At 34.9% G+C, this 23,495-nt stretch overlaps 1 protein-coding gene across 1 annotated transcript; it reads left to right on the top strand.

The window, feature by feature from the left end:
- The first annotated feature begins 5 nt into the window (after positions 1–5).
- On the top strand, positions 6–22,470 carry plpp2a (phospholipid phosphatase 2a). The gene is made up of 6 exons (XM_059501133.1): positions 6–284; positions 16,319–16,470; positions 18,658–18,920; positions 20,133–20,190; positions 20,687–20,863; positions 21,833–22,470. Exons 1-6 carry the CDS (start codon positions 221–223, stop codon positions 21,977–21,979), a joined length of 861 nt encoding a protein of 286 aa, XP_059357116.1. The 5' UTR covers positions 6–220; the 3' UTR covers positions 21,980–22,470.
- Positions 22,471–23,495: the final 1,025 nt, after the last annotated feature.

Below are 23,495 nucleotides of genomic sequence, written 5' to 3'. Positions count from 1 at the left end.
TAAAGTCGCTTCAAACTTCGGAATCGAGGTTCAGTCTTCACTCTTTACGCGTCTCGTTCACTCGCGTGAAATTACGCAGCGCAAGTGCGGACGCGTTACATCATCAGCGCACCTTGACACAGGTAACACCGGTCACCCGGAAGAACATTGACTATCACACGAGTCGCTTGAGTTTCAATCTGGCCCAGAAGAGCAGAGCACAGCACAGCAGATCACAATCATGTCAGAGCTGAGGAAGAACAAGTTGTTTATGGTGCTGATGGATGTCGTGTGTGTGCTCGTGGGTAAGTCTGATCTTTTGTTACATATGCATTTCTGCCTTGCATGATCTGAGCAGACGATTGTGAAATCCATCCTGGGTTCCCCAAAGTTCACCTGCCACCTGGATACAAGCATGTTTAACCCGGGGTAATGACTGTGACAGTGGGCATTATTAAAAGAAAATGTTATATTAAAATGTAATTTGACACCCATGTTTAATCTGAATATTTTTTTTGGTTTTAGAAATATTTGAAAATGTTCATACCATTTTATGACACAAATTATTTATATATAAGTAAATTAAAATCCAAGCTTCCAAACTGTGTCTCTCTAATTTACTCTCACTGTCTGGTATATACAGTACATATGAGGTAAATGTTGAGCAATATAATGCCTGAAGTGTTACATTTATGTCAAGTATAACATTCCTCTCAAGTGCATCATGTCATAACTAGGCTATGTGTTTCATCCAAAAGCAACAAATGAAGAAATTGCAGAATTATACCAAGGATGTGACTGAGACTGGGTGGAAAAATATATAATATTGTGTCTTCCTCACTAATGTTTATGCTGTTTGCATCCTGAATAATACTGTGTTTTGACACAGTACTGTATTAATACCATGGTATTGAAAATAACAATCTACAGTGGAGTCCAAAAGTCTGAGACTACTATTGAAAATGTACATCCTTCTCTAACTGTGATGATCATAATTTGAGCTCCAGTGGAAGCAAGAAAATCTGTGCCAGTAACATGATCAGTGCCACTAGTTCGATTAACTGTTTAGTGACCTAGAAATACAGCAGAATCATTCAGTTTGCATCAAAACTAGATTCTTTGTATTGCACAGACTCATCAATCAATAGATTTATCATCTGCTAAAATCGTTACAACATGGAGCTTTTCATAAGTTCAGAGCTTGTTCACACTTGCACACTTGTGTTAATTTGGAATGAATCAGACTTATAAAAGAACTGTCTCTCTATTTTGTTTTTAAATGATTAGTTCAGATATAGAAATCATTATAAATCTGGACACGTTCACTTTTTCACACTGATCTTTCAAATGGTCTTTATGCTTTGGTTTGAGCTGTTTGTTGTGAAGATTCTGTTTTATATTTCCCCACTAACTATTATTTGTGGCAGCACATAATAACACCTGTAATGTTATACTGGGGAAATGAAGCATGCAAGCATTATCTGATACACTCAGCTGTATCCTTTGAAGCATAAATCATCACAGTAACAATGGCGACCTTTAGGAGTGTCTCCACTAATGCATGGTTCTAGCAGAAGTGAACAATGTCTTTTACGTACTGTAGCTCATATACAGTATGCTCCACTTCATCTGTGTGGTCTGCCCAGGTGACTCAGCAGAGAGTGAATAACATTCATAAATCAGCTTCACTTGGTTCACTCGGTGTGAGTCAGATTTACATTACAAACTCTCTCACAGATGAGGACGGATGAGTCTCGAAATCTTGTTATCAGTGCCAGGATTGGTGTGTTGCGATCTGTTTTCAGTTAAAGCAATAGTTTACTCAAAAATTGTGATTTTGTCATCTGCCATTTGCATTCAAAAATGCAAAAAGAGTTATAAGCACCAAACTAACCATCCACAAGGTGAATCACAGCATTGCAACTTTGACATGAAGCAGACAACTTGAAAATTGGACAAAAAGGCAAAGGTACAAGACTATAGCTTTGATGAGGGGTAAGAACTACAATGCAGCACTGCAAATGACATATGATAGAGAAATATATAAAACTATTGATTTAAAGGGTTGGTTCAAATGTATAGAAACAATTTAGTTTGTTTAGTGCAAAATGTACATATGTATGAAATATTGAAGTAGGTGAGAGCACAGAATTTTTTTTTTTTGATTTTCCTCATTGAAGGACTCTGATTATTGGAAATGTTTTTGCTTGGTTGCTATTCCCCCCAAAAATACCACTGTTAAACATGAATCTTTTAAAAATGAGTTAAATAATGTATAATGTAGTGTATACCGATGTGTATATTTTATATAGTGTATTTTTTTTTTTACTTCCAGAAACAGACTGTTTTATTTTATTTTATATAAAATAATAATAATTTTTTTTTCTTTATTCTGGGAAAACTTTTATTTTAAAACATCTTAACAAGGCAAAAGTCTATATAGTGAGCAGAGATTTTCTATGTGAATGACATTTCCTGGCAGTGTGGGTGTGGCCTACAGGTAATGCCCACCTGTGCCTTTCAATTCAATTCAATTCAATTCATATTTAGTAATAGCTTTTAAGTGGTGACTGTCAGTTTGTGCACGTATGACAGGATTTGTAGAAAAATTTATACAAGTCGTGCCTTTCATTGGGAAGACAGTGTGCACTGACGGGAAAGACAAACTCAGACAATGTGGGCCATGTAATGAATCCCATGCTTGTGTTTGTCTGTGCGTTCTTGCTGTGCTGTTTGCATCTGTAAATGTGCTATGACACTGCGTGTCAAGGCTTGCTGTAGAATCAGGTCTGTGCAAGTTCAGCTTCTGAATAGTAGTCTCACGCTATTCTCTGCTGTCAACACTAGAGAGGAACTGCTCTCAAATCATCCCCATTTACGTGTCTGTCCAGACGAAAGCAAATATTTGTGCATGTGTCTGGGTATCCGGACTGGCCGATGTGGCAGAAGGGGAGAATTAGTGTGCAGTTTAATGCAAAACTGATTGAAGTAGGGCTGCACAATTACTAGAAATAAAATTGCGATTATGGCTTAGTGAGATTATATTAAATCAATAAATGCGTTGCATGTTTCAGAGTGATGTGAAGCACTGTTTTTTTTTTCTAAATCAGCAGCTTGAGATCGTTTTTTTTTTTTTTAAGCATTTCAGATGGACAGAAAACTGTCTTCCCAAATTACAAAGAAGTACTTATAAACTAAAATTTCTCGTAAAAGCTTTTTTCCTTCAGACTGCATAAATTATTTATATAAGTATATTGTTAATTTTTGGGTACAAACAATGGATTTGTAGCCCATCTCAGGTGCTACTGTTCCATGATTATGGTTCAGCTCTGCTAGACAAGCTTTTGAAGACCGGTTCACGCCTCAATAACCGGCCTTTGTGGGTTTGCTATTGGAAAATCTGCAGCGTTCAGACTGACAGGTTGCATTGTTTGTGACATTTGAGCAAATCCTTGTTTCCACACCCCTCAGGAATTCAAACATCCACAACAGTGGCTGTAGTAACGTTTCAAAGCTTCTTGGATTTCGAATGCTGAATTTTCCATTAACTAAAGCCTCACTCTTAAAAATAAAGGGGGTTTTCACTGCGGTGCAATAGAAATTTTGTTTTTTCAAAGAACATTTCAATGAACAATTCTTAAAAAACAAATGCCATTTTAATAATCCAAAGAACATTTTTCCACTATAAAGGACCCTTTTGTGTAATGGAAAGATTCCATGGATATAAAAGGATGATCAGGAAAAAAAACTATATTTTTAAGAGGTGAACATGGCAGTGGCAGTGAAGCTTCATCACTATGGCTGAATTTCCTCTTCCTCTTGATGCATCAGCAGTTTTGAAGAATTCATGAGTTCATGTTTGTGCTTTGCTTGTAAAGTCCTTCTCAGGATGCAGAGGTTGAGTCTCTGCTGTTGCATTTCCGCTTTTAATGTCCCATGATTCCCTCTGGCTTATTGTATGCATGTATAGAATTTACAAACATCCAAGCCTCCTTGAAGAATGCTAATTACAGGATTTCCTCAAAATATCTAGACTATAGAGTTTAATTAGAAGAAAACTGATGGAATGTCATCATTAATTCCCCCTCATGTCGTTCCAAATCTGTGTGACTTTCTTCTGTGGAGCACAAAAGTTGTTCTGTAGAATTCTATGTTCTGCTTAAGAAAGAAGGTCTGCAGGTTTGGAATCACATGAGAACCAATGACTGAATTTAATATTCAAAAAAAAAGATATTCCTCTAATGCTTCAGATGTGGTCTGGACCTTAAGTTAGCGTTCCTCCAAAACTCTCAGCTTTACACCCTGTGAATGTCCGTAAGGAAGGTCTGTTTGTGATGGTCCAGTACAAGATGTCATCAACATATTGAATCAAATATTTAGAGTAGTGAGTGTGAGCTTTTAACATTTGATTTGAAGTGTTTTGTTCTCTTCTCTATGAATTAGCTTGGGTCGGCCCGGCCAGATAACATCAGAAAACATGCCAAACTGATTTAACCCAAATCCTCTGATTTTCAGAGAAGCTGTTGTGCTAAGTGCTTAGAGGCTCCTATTTAATTCATATCAGATGCTTTCCTTCCTTTTCTTTTAAGCCATGCTTCAATTTCCCCATCCTGCATCTATGCAAGTCTCTCAGATCAGCTCATATTCTTCACAGATGCCCATATTTCCTCATTGAAATGTACAAGCAATTATGTTTGTGGGCGCAAATGACCGATTAAAGATAAAAATAATAGGACATACTGGAAGCATTCTGGTTTTTCGTGTCACGCAGCTCATTTGCTGTGGCTCCATTCCAAATTTTGCAGACTATAGTGTATACCATATTAAGAATGCAAAATTAGGATGCCCAAGAACAGCATGCACATATGGTAAATGATGTCCATATATTCATGCATGCTTTTTGCAAAAAAAAAATATTTATTTTTGTAGTAAGACCAGGAACAGCTGTTAAGGAAGTAAAAAGTCAGTTTAGAAATCAAGTTGATTTAAAGTATTTAAAAACATTTATAAATTTTACAATACGATTTTTAAATGTTTTCTCTAATGCTTAACAAGGCTGACTTTGTTTAAAAACATAGTAAGAGCAGGAATTTTATTAAATATTATTACAATTTAAAATAAAATTTAATGTAATTTACTGCTTTGATGCACAGCTGAATTTTCAGCGTCATTACATCATTCAGTGTCACATGATCTTTCAGAAATCATTCTAATATCCTGATTTGCTGCTCAAGAAACATTTCTGATAATTATCAGTGTTGGAAACACATATTTGTTTCTTAGGCTGACAAGTGCATGGCCAAAACCCTTTTAAAACTAGCCACCCAGACCAGCCAGACCAGCTTATGCTGACGTCACGGAAGTACATGCTTGAATGTGTAGTATAGAATACATATGCAGGCTGGGTTTTAGGGTTAAAAGAATCTGTGTGTGTGTGTGTGTGTGTGTGTGTGTGTGTGTGTTGTTTAGTATGCTGAAGAGTGAATGAATCAGATAATCAGGTCTGTCTTCACTCTGCTGAACATTCAGAATGCATGAAACAAAACCACAGACCACATGACAGAGCGAACGAGGGATCAGAATATGTGTGGGTGGTGGTGATATTTGGAGACAAGGGGAAAAAAGAAAGAAAGGAGCAGGCTGAGGTAAGGAGGGAAAGAAAGAAGAGGACTGCAAGAAGGAGGGGGTCTGTTCTGTTTTGTGTGGCTTGGATGTGTCAGGTTTAACGGCCAGTTCTGTGAGCACATACCACTGAGTATTACTCACTCACACACACTTTCACACACACACACACACACACACACACACACACACACGCACACGCACACACACATGTAACTGTTGAGGCACTAGTACAAACTCTAATCACTGTTTCAAAACCTGGCGAGCAGCCTGCGTAGGCAGCATTTTAATAAATCATACAGGTGGTAAGAAAGTTCAAGTTCAAATTTTGGAACAGAGCTAGAATACAGTTCTTCTGAAGGTTGTTTATGGAGCTCTCTTGATGTTTCCGTACAGGTTCTTTAGATCAGCGGTTTGGTTTGTAGGTTATTTAAAGCAGCAGCGTGCTAGATGCTTTTCTAAAGACCTGGGATAGAAAGTTAATGCCTCATTGGTTTAGATTGGAACTTCTTTTTAGCAAACTGCAGTGTGGATCTGATGTTTCGGTTGGGCTGCTGATTTATTTGAGTCATGTGATTTTAATGAAAAAGATGTAGGGGTATTTAATGGTTGTCTTTTTTTATGTGTTTACTGTGGTCTGATGAAGAGCCATGGTGCTCAACACCCTCAAGGCGAGAACTGAATGTGTGTGTGTATGTATGTATGTGTGTGTGTACGTGTACGTGTGTATGTGTGTGTGTGTACGTATGTGTGTATGTGTATGTGTGTGTGTGTGTACGTATGTGTGTATGTGTATGTGTATGTGTATGTGTGTGTGTGTGTGTGTGTGTGTGTGTGTGTGTGTGTACGTATGTGTATGTGTGTGTACGTATGCGTGTGTACATATGTGTGTGTGTATGTAGTGTATGTATGTATGTGTGTTTACATGTGTATATGTATGTATATATATATGTGTATATGTATGTATATATGTATGTATATATATTTTATAAAAAAATATTATATATATATATATTTATTATTTATTTTTTTATTCTTTACAAGAATATGTTTTTGTGAATATGTATATATATATGTGTACGTATATGTATGTGTGTGTACGTATATATATATATATATGTGTGTGTGTATATGTATGTATATATGTATGTATATATATTTTATAAAAAAAATATTATATATATATATATATATATATATATATTATTATTTTTTTTTTTACAAGAATATGTTTTTGTGAATATGTATATATATATATATATATGTGTATATATCCATTACATATTATTAGCTACTACCAAGGATGCGTTAAATCGCTCAAAAGTAGCAGATAAAACATAATGTTATTACTAATTTATGTTTCAAATAAATGCTTTCTATCCATCAATATCCCAGGAAAAAATAATGGTTTCTACAAAAATATGGAGCAGCACATCAGTTTTCAACATTGGTAATAATCAGAATTTTTTTTCTTGAGCAACAAATCAGCATATTAAAATGATTTTTGAAGGATCACGTGACACTGAAGACTGGAGTAATGATGCTGAAAATTCAGGAATAAATTACATTTTAAAATATATTAAAATAGAAAACAGTTCTAATAATAATTCACAATGTTGCCGTTTTACCTGTATTTGGATCAAGTAAATGCAGCTCTTTATACAGTAATCATGAATGACTTCCTCACAGTCTCATCTTTCACTCAGTCCTCTCTGTTTTAAGCAGCAGAAGTTAAATGTCGAAGCTGTGCTGAAGCAGGTCACAGACTCGCTGCCTTCTCTCCAGCTTGTTTTCTTCTTGCTAAACAGCAACAGCTGCAAAACGGCTAATATTCATCCAGGGTCACTGAACGATGTTAGTTGTTTAGTGACCGCTTTTAAAACCCTCCTCTCTGATTGGTGCAGACACTCTGTAGGGAGTTTGTTAGTTGCTCAGTGTGTCAGCATGATGGAAATCACACGGTTTGCCCCTATAAGCATATCCGTTTCTTAAGTTTATTGAGAAGTGCTCTGTTTTGTGTGTGTGTGTGTGTGTGTGTTTTCTCAGAAGTGGAAATCTTCAAAGAATGCACACATGAATAATCTGAGTGAAGAGACGACTTCAGTTCAGTTTGTTCTGTTCCTGTAATTTCCTCTTATTTAGTGCATCCTTATAGACCCTGTCTCTTCATATCTTGCATTTTCTTTCTTGGAAAAAAAACAGTCCTTTATTTTTTCATTTGACGTCACATATCAGAGTCAATCCTGGGCAATATTTAGTGCCAGTTCAAGTGCAAAGAAAACATGCAATATAATGGGATTTTAAAATGGTTATTTACAAGTTATTTACATGTTCTGTTATAAATATATAGTACCTGATAAAGAGCACTGTTTGAAATTTTGGGGGTTGGTATGTTTTTTAAAATCTAAAAAAAGAAATCTCTTTTGCTACCCAAGGCTGCATTTATTTGATAAAAAATGCAATAAAAAAGGTACAATTTTAAAATATTATTGGCTTTCTCAATCTAATAATATTATTGTTTTCTATTTGAATATATTTTAAAATATAATTTATTTCTGTGAATTTTCAGCATCATTCCTCCAGTCTTCAGTGTCACACGATTCTTCAGAAATCATTCTAATATGCTGATTTGCTGCTCAAAAAACATGTATGATAATTTTTTTAGTGTTGAAAACAGCTGTGCTGCTCTATATTTTTGTAGAAACTGATACATTTTCCATTTTCAGGATTCTCTGATGAATAGAATGTTCAAAAGAACAGCATTTATTTGAATTGGAAATCATTTGTAACATTCTAAATGTCTTTACTCTGACTTTTAACTGATTTGATCAATGCATTCTTGTTGAATAAAATAATTGGGGTAAAAATCTTATTAAAGCTAGAGTTTATTAAAACCAAGAAATGCCAAAATGATGAATGCATTTGATTAATTCATGCGAATTAGAAGCTGATGCAAGACTCATGGCTCATCATATTTTGCAGTCTTCCTCAAGTTTTTATTATGTCTGTCTCAGCCAACAATCATCTTAAAATGTTGTCATATCACTTTATCATTCCAGCATGGCAACACTCTTTTTCCATCATTGTAAAGCCTTCATTTTGGCTGAATGCTGCCACATTCTCCAAGTGATTGTGAAAGAAAGTGAGCAGTTTTTCTGTTAAATTTGAGACCTGTACAGCTGTCTTTTTAAAAATCTTTTTGGCTGCTGTTAAACACTGATACTATTGTGATATGATGTGTATTTTGGCTTTGTTGAGCTTGGGAAGAACAATAACATGTATAATTTCAAATTTCTCTGGCCCTGGGAAACGCAGAGCAGAGTCAAAGGCCAAAAGCATAGCAAACTGTGTCCAAATGTGAATTCTTGGCCGTTTATTTTCTCCAGTTTGATCCTGGCTGAAACACGAGAGCCAGATGACATTGCGACAGGCCCCAAGACAATAGCACTTCTTATTCTGCAAGTTCGGACCCACGCAAACACGAAGACAAGCGATCCTTTGGCGCAGCTCCCGATCACTCGGCACTGTAATAACTTCAAAATATGCCTGCCATCCATTATAAGACCAGAGCTGTGCGTGGCTTTTACTCTTCGGGGAGGATTTGAGCTCTCGGGATTACCAGGAACTCAACGCATCCCTGGAATTTTCAGCTTTGCAGGAGAGGAGTAAATTACATTTTAACATATATTCAAATAGAAAACATTTATTTTGAATTGTAATAGTATTTAACAATATCACTGTTATTTTTGATCTAATAAAAGCTGCATTTATACCAATTCCAGACTTTTGAACTGTAGAGCACATAGTTAATGTGAGTGAATGTTTAGTGAGTGAGATGTGCTGCAGTGAGGTGCTTAACTTAGTTCTTCAAGTGAGTATTGCATGTTGAAGTTTTGTGTCTTTAATACAAAATGATCGATGCTTTTCTTTGTGTAATGTGAATGGACAGGTTTTATTTTTCTGCGTGGAAAGTTAAAACAGATGTATGTTCTGAGTCAGCAGCTGATCTCAAGCATCATTCACTTACGGTAAATGACTTTAGATGCCAATATTATAGCAGTAGGTTCTGATTGAAAAGACATGTGAGGTGTGTTTTGTTTTGTGTCCACTACATTTCACATGCATTTTGGCCAAGTTTGGCATGTGGATTATACCTTATCATAAATTACCAGAGAGAAATGAACCCAATAACCCTAAAATCTGATTGGTTGAAATGAATGTTGTTCCAAGAACGTGATTATAATCATTGTAAGAATCAAAACTTTATGCAGGTTTGGAATTGCTTGATTTCATGCATGCATGTCAGGATGCCAATACAAGTAGTATGCAATACATTCTGTTCTCATTAGGATAAACAGTTGGCAGTATTTTAATGCAGCATGAAGACTTACTCATGTACTCATCCTCAGGCCAGCCAAGATATAGTTTGTTTCTTCATCAAAACAGATTTGGAGAAATGTAGCATTACATTACTTGCAGTGAATGGGTGCCGTCAGAATAAGACTCCAAAGAGCTGATAAAAACGTCATGAAAAATCCACACCCCTCCAGTCCATCAGTTAACATCATGATAAGTGAAAAGCTGAATGGTTTTAATTGCAAGCATTTGTTTCACTGAAGGAAGCGTTATTATGAATTATGGACTCTCATTTTGGCCAGAAGTGAAGGTTTAAAGTTCAAATGGTCTTAATGATGGATTTGTTTCTTACAAATATGCAGCTTTTGGCTTCACAAGATGTTAACTGATGAACTGGAGTGGTGTGGATTATTATGATGTTTTTATCAGCTGTTTGGACTCTCATTCTGACGGCACCCATTCACTGGAGAGGATTCTCTGCTGATTGGTGTAATGCTAAACGTTTCTCCAAATCTGTTTGTATAAAGAGACAAATTGTACATTTTTGGGTGATCTGTTAAGTCTGACCTGTAGCTAAAACCCAAAGACGTAAGTGTGGACACAAGTGTCAATATTTATCTGGAACACCGTTCCCTCACAAATGAGCTCAGAAGAAAATTCCAGAAATTATAAAACAATTTTTTTCTGGTGTGTGTTTATTTCAGGTGACATTAAACACACACACAAAAAGGACAAATGAAGTGAGACACCTGTTCAGATGGTGAGGCGGGAACCTGTCTTTCCTCTACTAGACAGACATTTACTGATGCTACAAAGATACTTCTGTAAGCTGAATGTCATCATTTGTTGACATCTTGAAGAGCTCCGGCTCTCTGAGACGTTTTGTTTACCACCATGGCCTCATATGGATGGGTACGTTCCATCAAATATAATATGAGTATGTTCCATATTTAATATAACAGGACAAGTTTCTTGCTGGACATTTAGAAACCATTAGCCCTGTGGAGCTGTGGTAGAAAAGAAATAGTGTTACAAATGTACTGTGGCCCTATGGAAATATAATTTGTTTTATATCTTGATGTTTCTGCATATTCATGCAATATTAATACTTTATGGTATTATAAATGGTCAGAAAATGAAAACACTATTGTCATGATTACCATACAATTTTACTGTTTTACATATATGTATGTGTGTGTGTGTGTGTGTGTATGTATATATATATATACACATATATATAATGTAATTAATATTTTTTGTCATTTTTATTAGTTTTCTTTATATAATTTAAATCTATAAAAGCTTCATTTACCTCTGTTTTAGTAATTAAATATTTTCATTAAAAACCTTTTTTATATATATATATTGCAACACTCATTCTATAATGCAGGTTTTTCATATAATATTATTTTATTTACCAAAATGATTATTATTTATTTTAGTTAAAACTGTAAGCTATTTTGAACATGGCCTTACAACGGATTGAACAAGTTCAGTTATTTAAACAGATCATTTTGTTTGGTTGGTTCATTTACAGTAAACTGATCCCGAAATATATGATGTAAAATATAAATAGTAATATTTGAGTCATCATTCAGCAGCATTCCCAGAAGTCCCTGTGACACATTTTATGTTGGTTAGTTTTTTTTAACACACAGATTTTGTTAATCACTTAGTTATATTAAATACTTGACTGGATTTAGTGTGAATTTGTTCACATTTAATGCTTTCGCTCTAATTGAGATCCTCACTGTATTTAGGACATGTAAATACAGATTGTTATTTACATAAATTGTGCAATCTAAAATGTTATTGCCCTTTTAAATTGCTTCAGTAGGGAGAACAACTTTTTAAACTGCCTTTTAAAGGGTGTTTTGCCTGCAGTTTAACTACTTGAAGTGATGAGCAGTTTTTAAGTCTGCTCTCTGTTGTTGAGAGCGTGCTGTGATCCGCCTCCTCTGAGTTGGCAGCACCTCTGCCAGTGGAAATTTCCCGCACATGCACTCTTATTAAAAGCCAAACGCTTGAACTCTGGCGTCTGACTGCAATTCTCCATCGAATCCCACCCTTTTTTTCTAAAGTGCTCAGTTTGAGATCTTCAGCTGCTCATATCTCAGTTCTCTAAACTACATCAGTGATCTTCTCCGAGAGTTTCACATCGCTCAGGTTAAACCAGCATTCAGTGCATGCTATAAGAGTGAATGTGCCGATCTAAGACAGCTCATCCATGTCACATTTACCATTGGGATCTAAAAGGAAGAACTGACCCTGTTTGAACAACTTTTTATTTCCCATGCTGACATTTAGACCCTTCATGCTAAATATCAGAGCATGTAACATGGCTAGTGCATATTATGCTTTCTTTTCTTCATAGGAGCAATCCTGGGTTTTTATATTAGTACTTTTTATCATTTGTTGTAAAAACACCTTTGCATAGCCCTAAAGTTATTGCACATGTTTAATATTGTCTAGAACAACATGCACAAACATGACTCAGGATGCAATGCTGAATTATCTAGATTTTATATTATGTTTGTTATCTGAAACCTTGCCAGATTTATTTATCATTTAGTACATAAGTAGACAAGAAGGAGGCGGGAACCGGCAGACAATCAATTCAAACTTTAATAATAAAAATAAAACACAAAACAGCGCGTCAGCCCCTCACGGACGACTGACGTGCACAACTAAACCCAAACACAACTAAAACCCAGGCCTGGTTCTCTCTCGTCCGTCACTGTCGTCGCTCCGGTTTTATATCCCTCCATCTCCTTCGTGGGATTCGAGACCGGTGGGTCGAGCATATGTCACTCCACCGCCCCACTCATCACAATATTATATGTTAATATATTACAAAGTAGACAAAAAGTCCTTTGGTATTTATTTATTTGACAGTTTTCATAATTGTCTAAATTGGCTTTATCTAGTTAGACTAAACCTTTTACAAAATTATAGATGAATTTTCTCTAAAAAGTGCCGAGTTTGACCACATTGTTTTAAAGCAGCTTTACAGAAAACCATGATGTCTATGTTTATAATATCTTTATATTTCCATGCCTTATAGTTACATTTAGCAGATTAGGGCTGGGAGATAATAAACAGTAGTTTTACATTATGCTATGATTTAAACAATCAAGCAGTTAAGAATTGCTAGTTTATGTCACTTTAACTGCTGTCCTAATGTACACATAGTGTTTGTCAATAAATTAAAAATTGTAAATTTAATGGCTATTGTCCCATCAATAAACACTTTTTATGACCTAAACAGACTGTTAAATGTGAAGTGTGTAATATTTAGGCATTAGCATCAATAAAAGAAACAGCAAAATAATGATTGCTTTCAAACAGGTTTCCTCAGCTTTAACATTTTCGTTATCTTCTTAAACTTGTTATATCAGACAGGTGACGTGAATGTTTTTAAACTAAGGACAACTGATATATGTCGGAAGAGGGAGATAGCAGATAATGAAAAGAAGGAAGGGAGAGAAAATACTTTGAGTAGAATGAGGTTAAAGGTTGTTTTTGTGTGTTTTTACAGTCGTGACATTCAGATAGAGAGCTGATAAAGACTGTTTACCTGCCTTCCTGAGTCTTTAAATCTCTGGATATCCTGTAATGGTGGACAGACAGTGTTTCCTTCACACATATGATTTGAGAGTCTCGTGTAAAGTAACACTTAACATGTTTAAATGGTTACTGAAACTAGAGGTTCAACCCTTATATAACCCTGTTGAATGTTATCAGTCTGAGTCAGAATGTGGCTCAGCTCCAAAATCGAGTAAACTACGTAAGAAACATGTTACGCACGCTCCCAGTGAAAGTCTGGTTATGCTACTTTCTGAAATACTAGCCTGGAAGTCTAATTCCCATGTGTGTGTTTTTTTTAACTTCTTTATTTGCATTACCAGTCAAAAGTTTGGATTAATTTAGATTTATTTAAATATTTTTTAAATAAATCTCTTATGCTCACCAGGATTGCATTTATTTGATGAAAAATATAGCAAGGACCGTAATATTGTGAAAAAATATTACAATTTAACATAACTCTTTTCTATTTAAAAATATTTTTTAAATGTGTTTTATTCCTGGGATGCAAAGCTTTATTTTTTTTTTTGGCATTATTACACCAGTCTTCATGATCAGTGTTGAAAACAGTTGTGCTAAAAATTCTGAAGGAAATTTATTTTTCATGGTTTCCACAAAAATATGAAGCAGCACAACTGTGTTGAATATTTGTAATAATCAGAAATGTTTCATGAGCAGCAATTTAGCATATTAGACTTATTTCTAAAGGATCATATGACACTGAAGTAATTATGCTGAAAATGACACTTTATGACAATTACAATTAAAAATTTATTCACATATAGAAAACACTTATTTAAAACCGTACTGTTTCACGATATTACTGTTTTACTGTATTTGTGATAAAAAGGCTGATAAATAAATGCAGCCTTGGTGAGCATAAGAGACATCTTTTAAAAAATATACAAATCTTAATTACTACATAATGTTTGTCCATTGTTTATGTATAAATGAACTCATACGGCTGCTGCTTATGTAGGTAGTAAATAGCTAACAGGTTAACAGCTAACAGGCTAACAGCTAATAGGTAACGATGACTCTACCTTCATTGACACAGTAAGGTTCTAATTAGAGTTCATAACAGACGACCCCCAAAGCTCACTGTCATCTCCTTGTATCTATTAAAAGACAGCTTTACAGTCAAAGTCATTGTTAAAATGTGTCAATGTTATGAATCTAGGCCAGGTTTTTCTTTTTTTTTTAAACAGCCCTGTCTGGGTTTATGGACATTTCCTTTTGAGCAAGAAAAAGCTTGTACTCTTCGTTCCTGAAAACAATGCATGCTCACTCATTTTCTTGCTGGAAATTGATTATGGAAAAGAAAATGTAAAAAAAAGAGTTCATTCTGGGTGAACTATAAAAGCCGAAAGAGCATTTGCTAAAACCCCAAAATGCACTCTGACATAAACATATAGTCGTCATGGAAGTACTTAAACACTTTTGAACTTTAATTTCATTGCGTTAGATATCAAAGTGTCGAAGTAAGTGACATTTGCAAACAAATGATCCAAGAGCTTGTACCTGAAAATATGTTACAATATTTTTTCATTATATATTTTTTAACTTGAGAAGGAATTTTAATTAAACATTTTTAGAAAAATGTAAAATCATTTTTATTTCGTAACTTAAACAACTTTTATCAATAGCTTTGTGCTTTTGTAATTCATTAAATGTTCCTTAATTATTTTATAATTTTATTAATTTTTGTCATTTTTTTGCTTTTTATAAATTTTTTCATTTTGTGCTCGTATAAAGTACTTTAAATTACCTTTTGTTTAAAATTGTGCTATAGAAATATATTTTATCACAATTGCCTCTGAAACCTAAAAGTATTGTTTTGTGAAATGTTTTGCTTGAAACATGCAAATTTTATGTTTCTTCAACATAAATGCCATTTGGTATGATATATCTAATGCAATGACAATGCAGTGTCTCAAGTGTCCAAATATTTTTAAGGCCCTTTTTTGGCTTTTTGGAGCACATCTTTAAATTGTCTCTGACTCTGAGCGCTTTGAATCTGTCATTTAGTTTAGTACATCTGCTTCAGTGCTCGTGTATGGATCCAAGTAATATAATATGTGACTGGACTCCAAGGTCCTGATCCTGGGAAAGTTACAGTGGCTTTGGGAATAGAAACTATGTTGATGGACTTCTGAGATGAAGCAGATATATTTCTTCATATTCCGAGATTATTTTCCCTCATTAGTCCTTGATAAATCTGATTGGCATCTGTGCTGTCCGATGGGGAAAAAGTGCTGTGTGGAATATTTAGGCTTTGAGATACGCAGCTAGGGTTTATAAATATTCCCTCTGCTGGTTCTCATGACCTCAGATAGAAAACATAATGGAGTTGCACATGTTGGAGAAATAAATCAGTGTTTTCCTGGTTACAAGATACCATTGTGGCTATCTGTTGAAATGACATCTGGTGCCGTGACCCTGTCGATAATTCCCACTGACTTCCTGTATCTGGACTGCAAGCGGAAGATTATCCAGCGTCACTGAATCCAGAACATGTGTTTGACGTTTTTATGATTAGTCAGTGTCTCTTGATGTGGAAACCCTTCTGATGTGTTGCACACTAGCTGTGTTGATTTTCATATTCATAACTGTGTATCGCAGAAGTACTGATGAACTTGCACTTAGCCTGTTTCCTATTATGAAAGCCTTTTTGTTCCCACAGAAAATTCAACAAGAGTCATGCATGATTTGTTCTGATGTGTGTTACCAAGCCAGCAATCTGGGGCCAATAATAACGCTGTTGTTTGTGTTTCAGTGGCGATGCCATTCATCATAATGACCATCATATACCGGCCGTACCAGCGTGGCGTTTACTGCGATGACGAGTCCATCCACTACCCCTACAGATCAGACACCATCTCTCACAAAATGATGGCAGCTGTTACCATTTCCTGCTCCATCATTATCGTGAGTCTACATCAATGAATCAGCTGAGCAAACCTTCAAAGGAGTAGTTCACCCCAAAATGAAAATTTGCTGAAAATGTGTTAAGATGTAGATGAGTTTGGTTCTTCATCAGATTTGGAGAAGTTTAGCATTGCATCACTTGTTCACCAATGGATCTTCTGCATGTGAATGGGTGCCGTCAGAATGAGAGTCCAAAGAGCTGATAAAAACATCAAAATAATAACAATAAAGTATTTTTTTTATTAACAAATCCAAACTGTTTTGACTCCTATTCTGACGACACACTCCCTGTAGAGGATCCATTTGTGAGCAAGTGATGTAATGCTACATTTCTCCAAATCTGTTCGTATGAACAAACAGAATTTTCATCTACATCTTTTTATCAGATTTTGATTGAAATGTTAATACTCTATTGCAGGGGTGTCCAAACCCATTCTAGGAGGGCCACTATACTGCTCCATCACTTATCAAACACACCTGAACCAGCAAATCAAGGTCTTCAGACTCACTAGAAACTTCTGGGCGAGTGGGCTGTAGCTGGGTCTATCTAAAATCTGCTAGTCATTGGCTCTATTGGACACCCCGCTCTATTGTATTTGAAGAAAATGTAGCACCTACACTAAACCTAACCAACAGTGTTAACAAAAGCAAATGTTTGATAAACCACTTTTTATGAAGCAGCCTGCTTCTGTTAGTCTTTGAGAGTTGTGTTGTGTTGTGTTGTGTTGTACCGGGTGAGATACCAAGCAAGCCTACTATGTCAGAAAAGCCATACATATAAGGCTGATGCAAACGTCAAGATGTACCTGTATTAGTTTTTGCAAGTCATACTTTATGGTAAAAGTGTTTTGAGACCATAACATAGTTTTGTACAAGGAAGCTCATTAAAATAAGTCAAGATTCTGCCCCTTTAATCATTATTTGTCTGAAGATGAATACGAATTGCTGGTGTTTTACTGCCACTAGTGATTATTCATCTGGAAACTGGAGTGAATTATGTATAGGCATGTTTGTGGTGTTCTGAAACAATTAAGTAGATGTTCTCATGTAATGTTTTTCCAGTGAGCCTATGTTGGAAAAAGTGGATAGTGACTGTGTCTGTCAAGCTTCAAAAAGGACAAAAAGATGCCATAAAAGTAGTCTAGAACACCAAAAGTATCAGACTTATGTGTTTCATGAGTTCAACTCAGTGATTCATATAGTTCACTGGAAGGTTTTCTCTGAAAAACAATTTAAATATCTGTCTTTTCCTCTCATAAAGCACTCATATAGTGCATAATTCAATATGAACTACTATTATTGAGTGTGACAGATGTAACCTTAATTAATTGTGGCCACATTTTTACCTTTATGTACCAAAGATGAAAGAAAGAAACAACACAAGGGTGACTAAATAACCACAGAATTAATATTAGTGTGTGTGAACCATTCATTTAAGAAGCGTCATAAACATATGAAAGGATTTGATGTTGAATTACTCGTGGGAACCAACCAGTTGCTGTAATTCTCAAATTAATATGATGTGGTGTAATTTGGTTGCAAAACAATGCAGGTTGGTTTGGTATTGTGTCCACATTTTCTGAGAGAACACTGTGATTCGTTCAATGTGATTCATCAGCGAGAGTACAATTCAAAACATGAGTCATCTACATCAGACGGACGCTCGCATTACTAAGAATGAGTCTTAAGGCAAGTTTATGGAGCACAATGGCAATTCAAGAGTGTGTTATATAACATCAAAGGTACATACAGAATTAAATTCATTCAAAATGTATAAACTATTGCAATGTGCCAATATTTAGTCATGCATTAGTATTACTACGCTCTTAAAAAATAAAGGTTTTGGACAGAAGAACCATTTTTGGTTCCCCAAACTGTACTTTTCAGTGTACGGTTCTTAAAAGAACCACTTTATCCACTGTAGAGAACCTTTTATGGAATTTAAAGATTCCATGGATGTTCAAGGTTCTTCATTGAAACATCTATACCAATATAGAACCTTAATTTTTAAGAGTGTGAAGAAACTTTTGTGTGATGGAAAGATTCCATTCATGAATATTAATGTGTGTTCATGGAATGCTAATAAAGAAGCTTTATTTTTAAGAGTGTATTATACTTAGAGTTAAAGGTTCAAACTATTAACCCTAAGAAATGTTGAACTTGAAAATCTTGTTTTCTCATTTGAAGATCACTTCTGGAGAGGCCTACCTGGTCTACACCAAACGTCTCTACTCCAATTCGAACTTTAACCAGTACGCTGCGGCGCTCTATAAAGTGGTGGGGACCTTTCTGTTTGGCGCGTGTGTGAGCCAGTCTCTGACCGATATGGCCAAGTACACCATCGGACGCTTGAGGCCCAACTTTATCGCAGTGTGTGCTCCAAAAGTGTGCACGGGCTACATGCTAGAGCTCAACTGCACGGGAAACGCTCGCAACGTGACTGAATCCAGGTACAGAAGCAGGGGACGGGAAGGGCCCATGGCAGAGGTCGTACTACTTCCTGTACTTGTTTATATTTGTCACCTGTTGTTTCACATCCTGTTTGTCCAGTACATTGGTGCTTTCTTAGGATTTGACCTTTGCAGTGCATTCATGTTCTCAAATGCCACATGTCCTCAAGAGACCTGAAATAATAATAGATTTGATTATACATGCACTTGAAAATATGATGTGTGCTCACTGGTCAGGAAATATTTGAGTCCTTAATTCTGTTTTGAAATATATTATTATTAATCGTAGTATTAATCCTTCTCATTTTAAAGTGTAGATTTAAATAGATTCAAATGTTTTTTTTTTTTTAATCTGTTTACTTTCTCTTAATTTTTTACATTTTAACTGAACCTAATAAAAACATGTTTTTGGTATTTGAAGTTAAGCTGGAATAAAATAAAATATAAATATTAGATGAAAAACTTTTTTAAAAACTTATGAATGAAAGAATGAAAATTAGAGATGTTATTTTGGCAACTAGCTGAAATAGGGCAACATTTACGTAATTACCAAAATGACTAAAACTGAAATGAAAGTAAGGCATACACAATGACAAAGACTTGTGCTTAAATGAAAATAAAAACTGAAAATATAAAAAAAGGTAATCCGAATTATTTATAAATACTATAATAAAAAAGATGATAAATATTAATATAATAGTAAATATAATAATGAAATAATAATAATAAATACTTAAATAACCCCTTTAACCAAGAATTTGTTGTCACAACCAATGTGCTGAATATTATAGATGATATATATATATATATTTTAAAGTAACAATAATAATATTTGATGATGAGATAAATGAGAAAAGTGCCATCTCTCAGAATTTGAAGAATTAATTTTTTTTATTTTGACATCATGTAACAATAAACGGATTATCTCAGAGTTGGTTTAATGTTAGTTGGTTTATGTTTTATTATTACCAAACCGATCAGTAAAAATTCACATCATCTCACATCATACCAAAAGGCACATGGTGGGCAAGGCTATTATGGACATGTGATAAATCTTTTAACACAGATGAAATCCTGAAATGTAGTATAGAAGTAAAGAATAGCTCATAAATGTGTCACTCTATATGATTGGTGGACTGTGAAAATGATTATTTTTCCTTTCTCCTTGTGTCTGTCCGATCTGCCCTTCCTCCGTGGATTGTGCTGCGCCAGGCTGTCGTTCTACTCCGGTCACTCCTCCTTCGGGATGTACTGCATGTTGTTTCTGGCGGTGAGTTGTCACAGTTGTCTTCCTCTCTCTCCTGCGATCACGAGGACACAGAAGACTTGTATAGACAGATAAAGGAGAGCTCTCAGAGCAACAGGAAACATTGTGGAGACAATAAAATACAACCGCAAACATTCCCATTGTCTCAAGCATCAAATCATGACTGTATACAGTGCTTAAAGGAACAGCACACCCAATAATTATAGCTTTCTTATCATTTACTCACCCTCATGTTATTTCAAACCTACAGGATGTTTTCTCTTCACAGCATGCACAAATCTGAGATTTCTCATTATGTTTTCCAAAAAAGTAAAAGTCATACAGGTTTGGAGTGAGATTATGCAGAATTAAAAGTTTTCTGTCTGCTTCGCTCATGTTCAGACGTGTCTGTATTTGTCACATGGTGCTTTACTGTAACTTTTAAGGAATTGCAATGGTTTGCATTCGTTTTCCTGTTACTGAAAACGCAAGACTGATATTACATTTTTTTCCTCTGTAGCTGTATGTCCAGGCACGTATGGCATCCAAGTGGGCCCGCCTCCTCCGGCCCACAATACAGTTCTTCCTGGTGGCCTTTGCCATTTATGTGGGATACACGCGTGTGTCTGACTACAAGCACCACTGGAGCGACGTGGTGGTGGGTCTCCTGCAAGGGGCACTGGTCGCGGTCCTCACGGTGAGCGCTGAATCTCATGTTCGGGTCACATTTCAGCACAAAAAAAAGAACAGAAGAAAAAGAAAAGAAGTTTTGCATATAAATAAAATAAATCCTGTTTTAGGAACATTGGGATACTGTGAAATAGGTCCGTGATTAAGCCAAAACTAAGCAAAAAAAAAAAATTTTTTTTTGTTTAAAAAATAATTTATAATATTTTTTACAGTTATAGGGATAAAAAGTTATATATTTTGTATTATTTATGCACTATTTATTGAGAAGTTCTTCACCAGGAATTTGAAAATTAAAACACCTTTAATGTTCAAATTTTAACAAATAGTTAAAAAATTTTTATAATAAAATAAATATAAAAATATACAATTAAAATGTGGCAATTATAATTATCCTAAATACATTGGAAACATGCTCTTTATGTGAATAAAATTGATATTAATAATTTTATGTTAAATTTAATTGAATTTTAAATTATTTGGTTTTTGGTTTTGTGGTTAAAGGTTAAATAAAAAACACATTATAAATAAATTATGAATAATATTATCAATGAGTAAATCAAATTAGAATAAAGTATATATATTTAAATATAGGAAATACAATATAATTAACTGTGTGTATATTTTATCTCTCTCTCTCTGTGTGTGTGTGTGTGTGTGTGTGTAAATAATATTTATTAAATAATATATTTATTTAACCTTTCATCATGAAAAAATAAAATATACAGACATATATTTAATATACTTAAATATAATAACTTATTTATTTGTAAATAATAATCAAATAAATAATAATAAAAATAATTATTTATATATATATATATATATATATATATATATATATAGCTATTTTCACTTTAAAAAAGGGTTTCTGATAAATAATAATATATAATAAAAATATAAGAAATATTTTAAAATATTTATTTTATTTATTTATTTATTTATTTTATTTTTTTATTCATTCTCCTCTCGGTCACAGGTGCGATACATCTCTGACTTCTTCAAAGAGCGCCCCCCTCTCTGTCCAGATGTTGAAAATGCTGAAAACGAAGACAGCGAACGCAAGCCCAGCCTTCAGATTGCAGACACGGACAGAAACCATTACTCCAACAGCAGGCCTGTATGAGCCTGACCTTTGACCTGTGACAGCACTGGATGCTGCAGCACGTCTCCTACAGACAACCACACACTGTACACTGGCACTGACTCCGCTCTCGTCCACAATTTCACACCGAGAGAGAGAGAGAGTGTGCGAATGAATGCATGAACTAACACTGAATATTAGATTTTATACTTCTCTACAGAACGTCTTTATACCCGTCTTTTGTCCTATGCACGCTCATATACGCCAAGTGCACAGATCGCCTGACATCTAATGAATTGTGAAGGACTTCACAAAGACAAACTTCTCTGAGGGGAACTGGTCTTTTCCATGACAACCTCAAAACCACCGGTTGACATTTACTGACTCGCAGTACTTCTGCTGTTGGAAGCGAAAGATAGTGAACTATTCTAAGCCTTTAGAAGACAAGAACTGATGTTGCCCTGAGTAAGAAATCCAGGAAGAGAAGTCTGAACATGGAACAGGTGCCAAAAAAAGGTTTTTCTCACATTGGCAAATAGTGGATTTTTAAACTGGATTTTAGTGACTTATTACTTTTTCTAAATTTAACGTTTTGGTGAACTAGGCTAGTTATTATATCTGCACACGTCTCAAAGAAATTCTGCTTTACATCAACAATTTTTTTTTAAATAGTACTTTTTATGTTTCATTTGTTAAAGACTACAGTGAAAACTCGTGATTTCAATCATGTTTTGTTGCATCGCTTGCTCACATAACTGTTTAATGAAAACCACTAGCTAACCGAGGCACGTATATATCGATGTATTTGATGGTAAATTAGTCTAACTAACCATCCTATCCAGCAAGGATTAGGAAATATTAACTATCAGATGAAAATATTAAACCGCTGTTTATCTCTGAATATTATCACTGAGTCCAAACCAAGTGAACGAATGCTGCTTGTAATGTTGAAGTCACAGCCAATCAAAAAGCTGTGTGCTGATTCTGAACCAATGATGATTCACTAAGGGGCGGAGCTACACAACATGACAAAAAAACTTTGATTCAGAAATGGATTTGCAGATTGTTGTACTGAATGTTTCCAGAGCATCATGATTGTTTAGTTTTATGGGACTATTTTCAGTGAAAAACGCCTGTCAAGATCACCAGCGAATTCAAGAATCAGATTTCTTTTCTTCACCTCACGCCTTTGCATATGATGAAATGACGATTTAAACCGGTTTTAAACGTAAGGTGCATTTAAACATTGGTCCATTAGCTTTCGCTCGCCTGTATCTCTCCAGAAACCGTTTTTCCCCCCAAGATTTAGTCTCCGTTCACATTTTTTTTAATTAAAATCCTTTAATTTACCTCGTTTTATCTAGTTCTAATGTTTTCATTTGGAGCTCAAACTGAGCTTGACAAATCACATTTGTTTGTCTGGCAAAAAATGACAGATTTGGTGTTATGATTGGTCAGATCGCCTGCCAATCAAACAGCAAATAATCTGGATGGACGGGTCATGTTAAAATATTAATAATAATAAATTGGAATACAAATATATGTACTTTGCCAGTGG

This window comes from Carassius carassius, chromosome 20 (assembly GCF_963082965.1).
Source record: "Carassius carassius chromosome 20, fCarCar2.1, whole genome shotgun sequence".
NCBI classification, from domain to species: domain Eukaryota; kingdom Metazoa; phylum Chordata; class Actinopteri; order Cypriniformes; family Cyprinidae; genus Carassius; species Carassius carassius.
The sequence above is the reverse complement of the archived record's forward strand: the minus strand, read 5'-3'. Positions and strand labels throughout refer to the sequence as shown.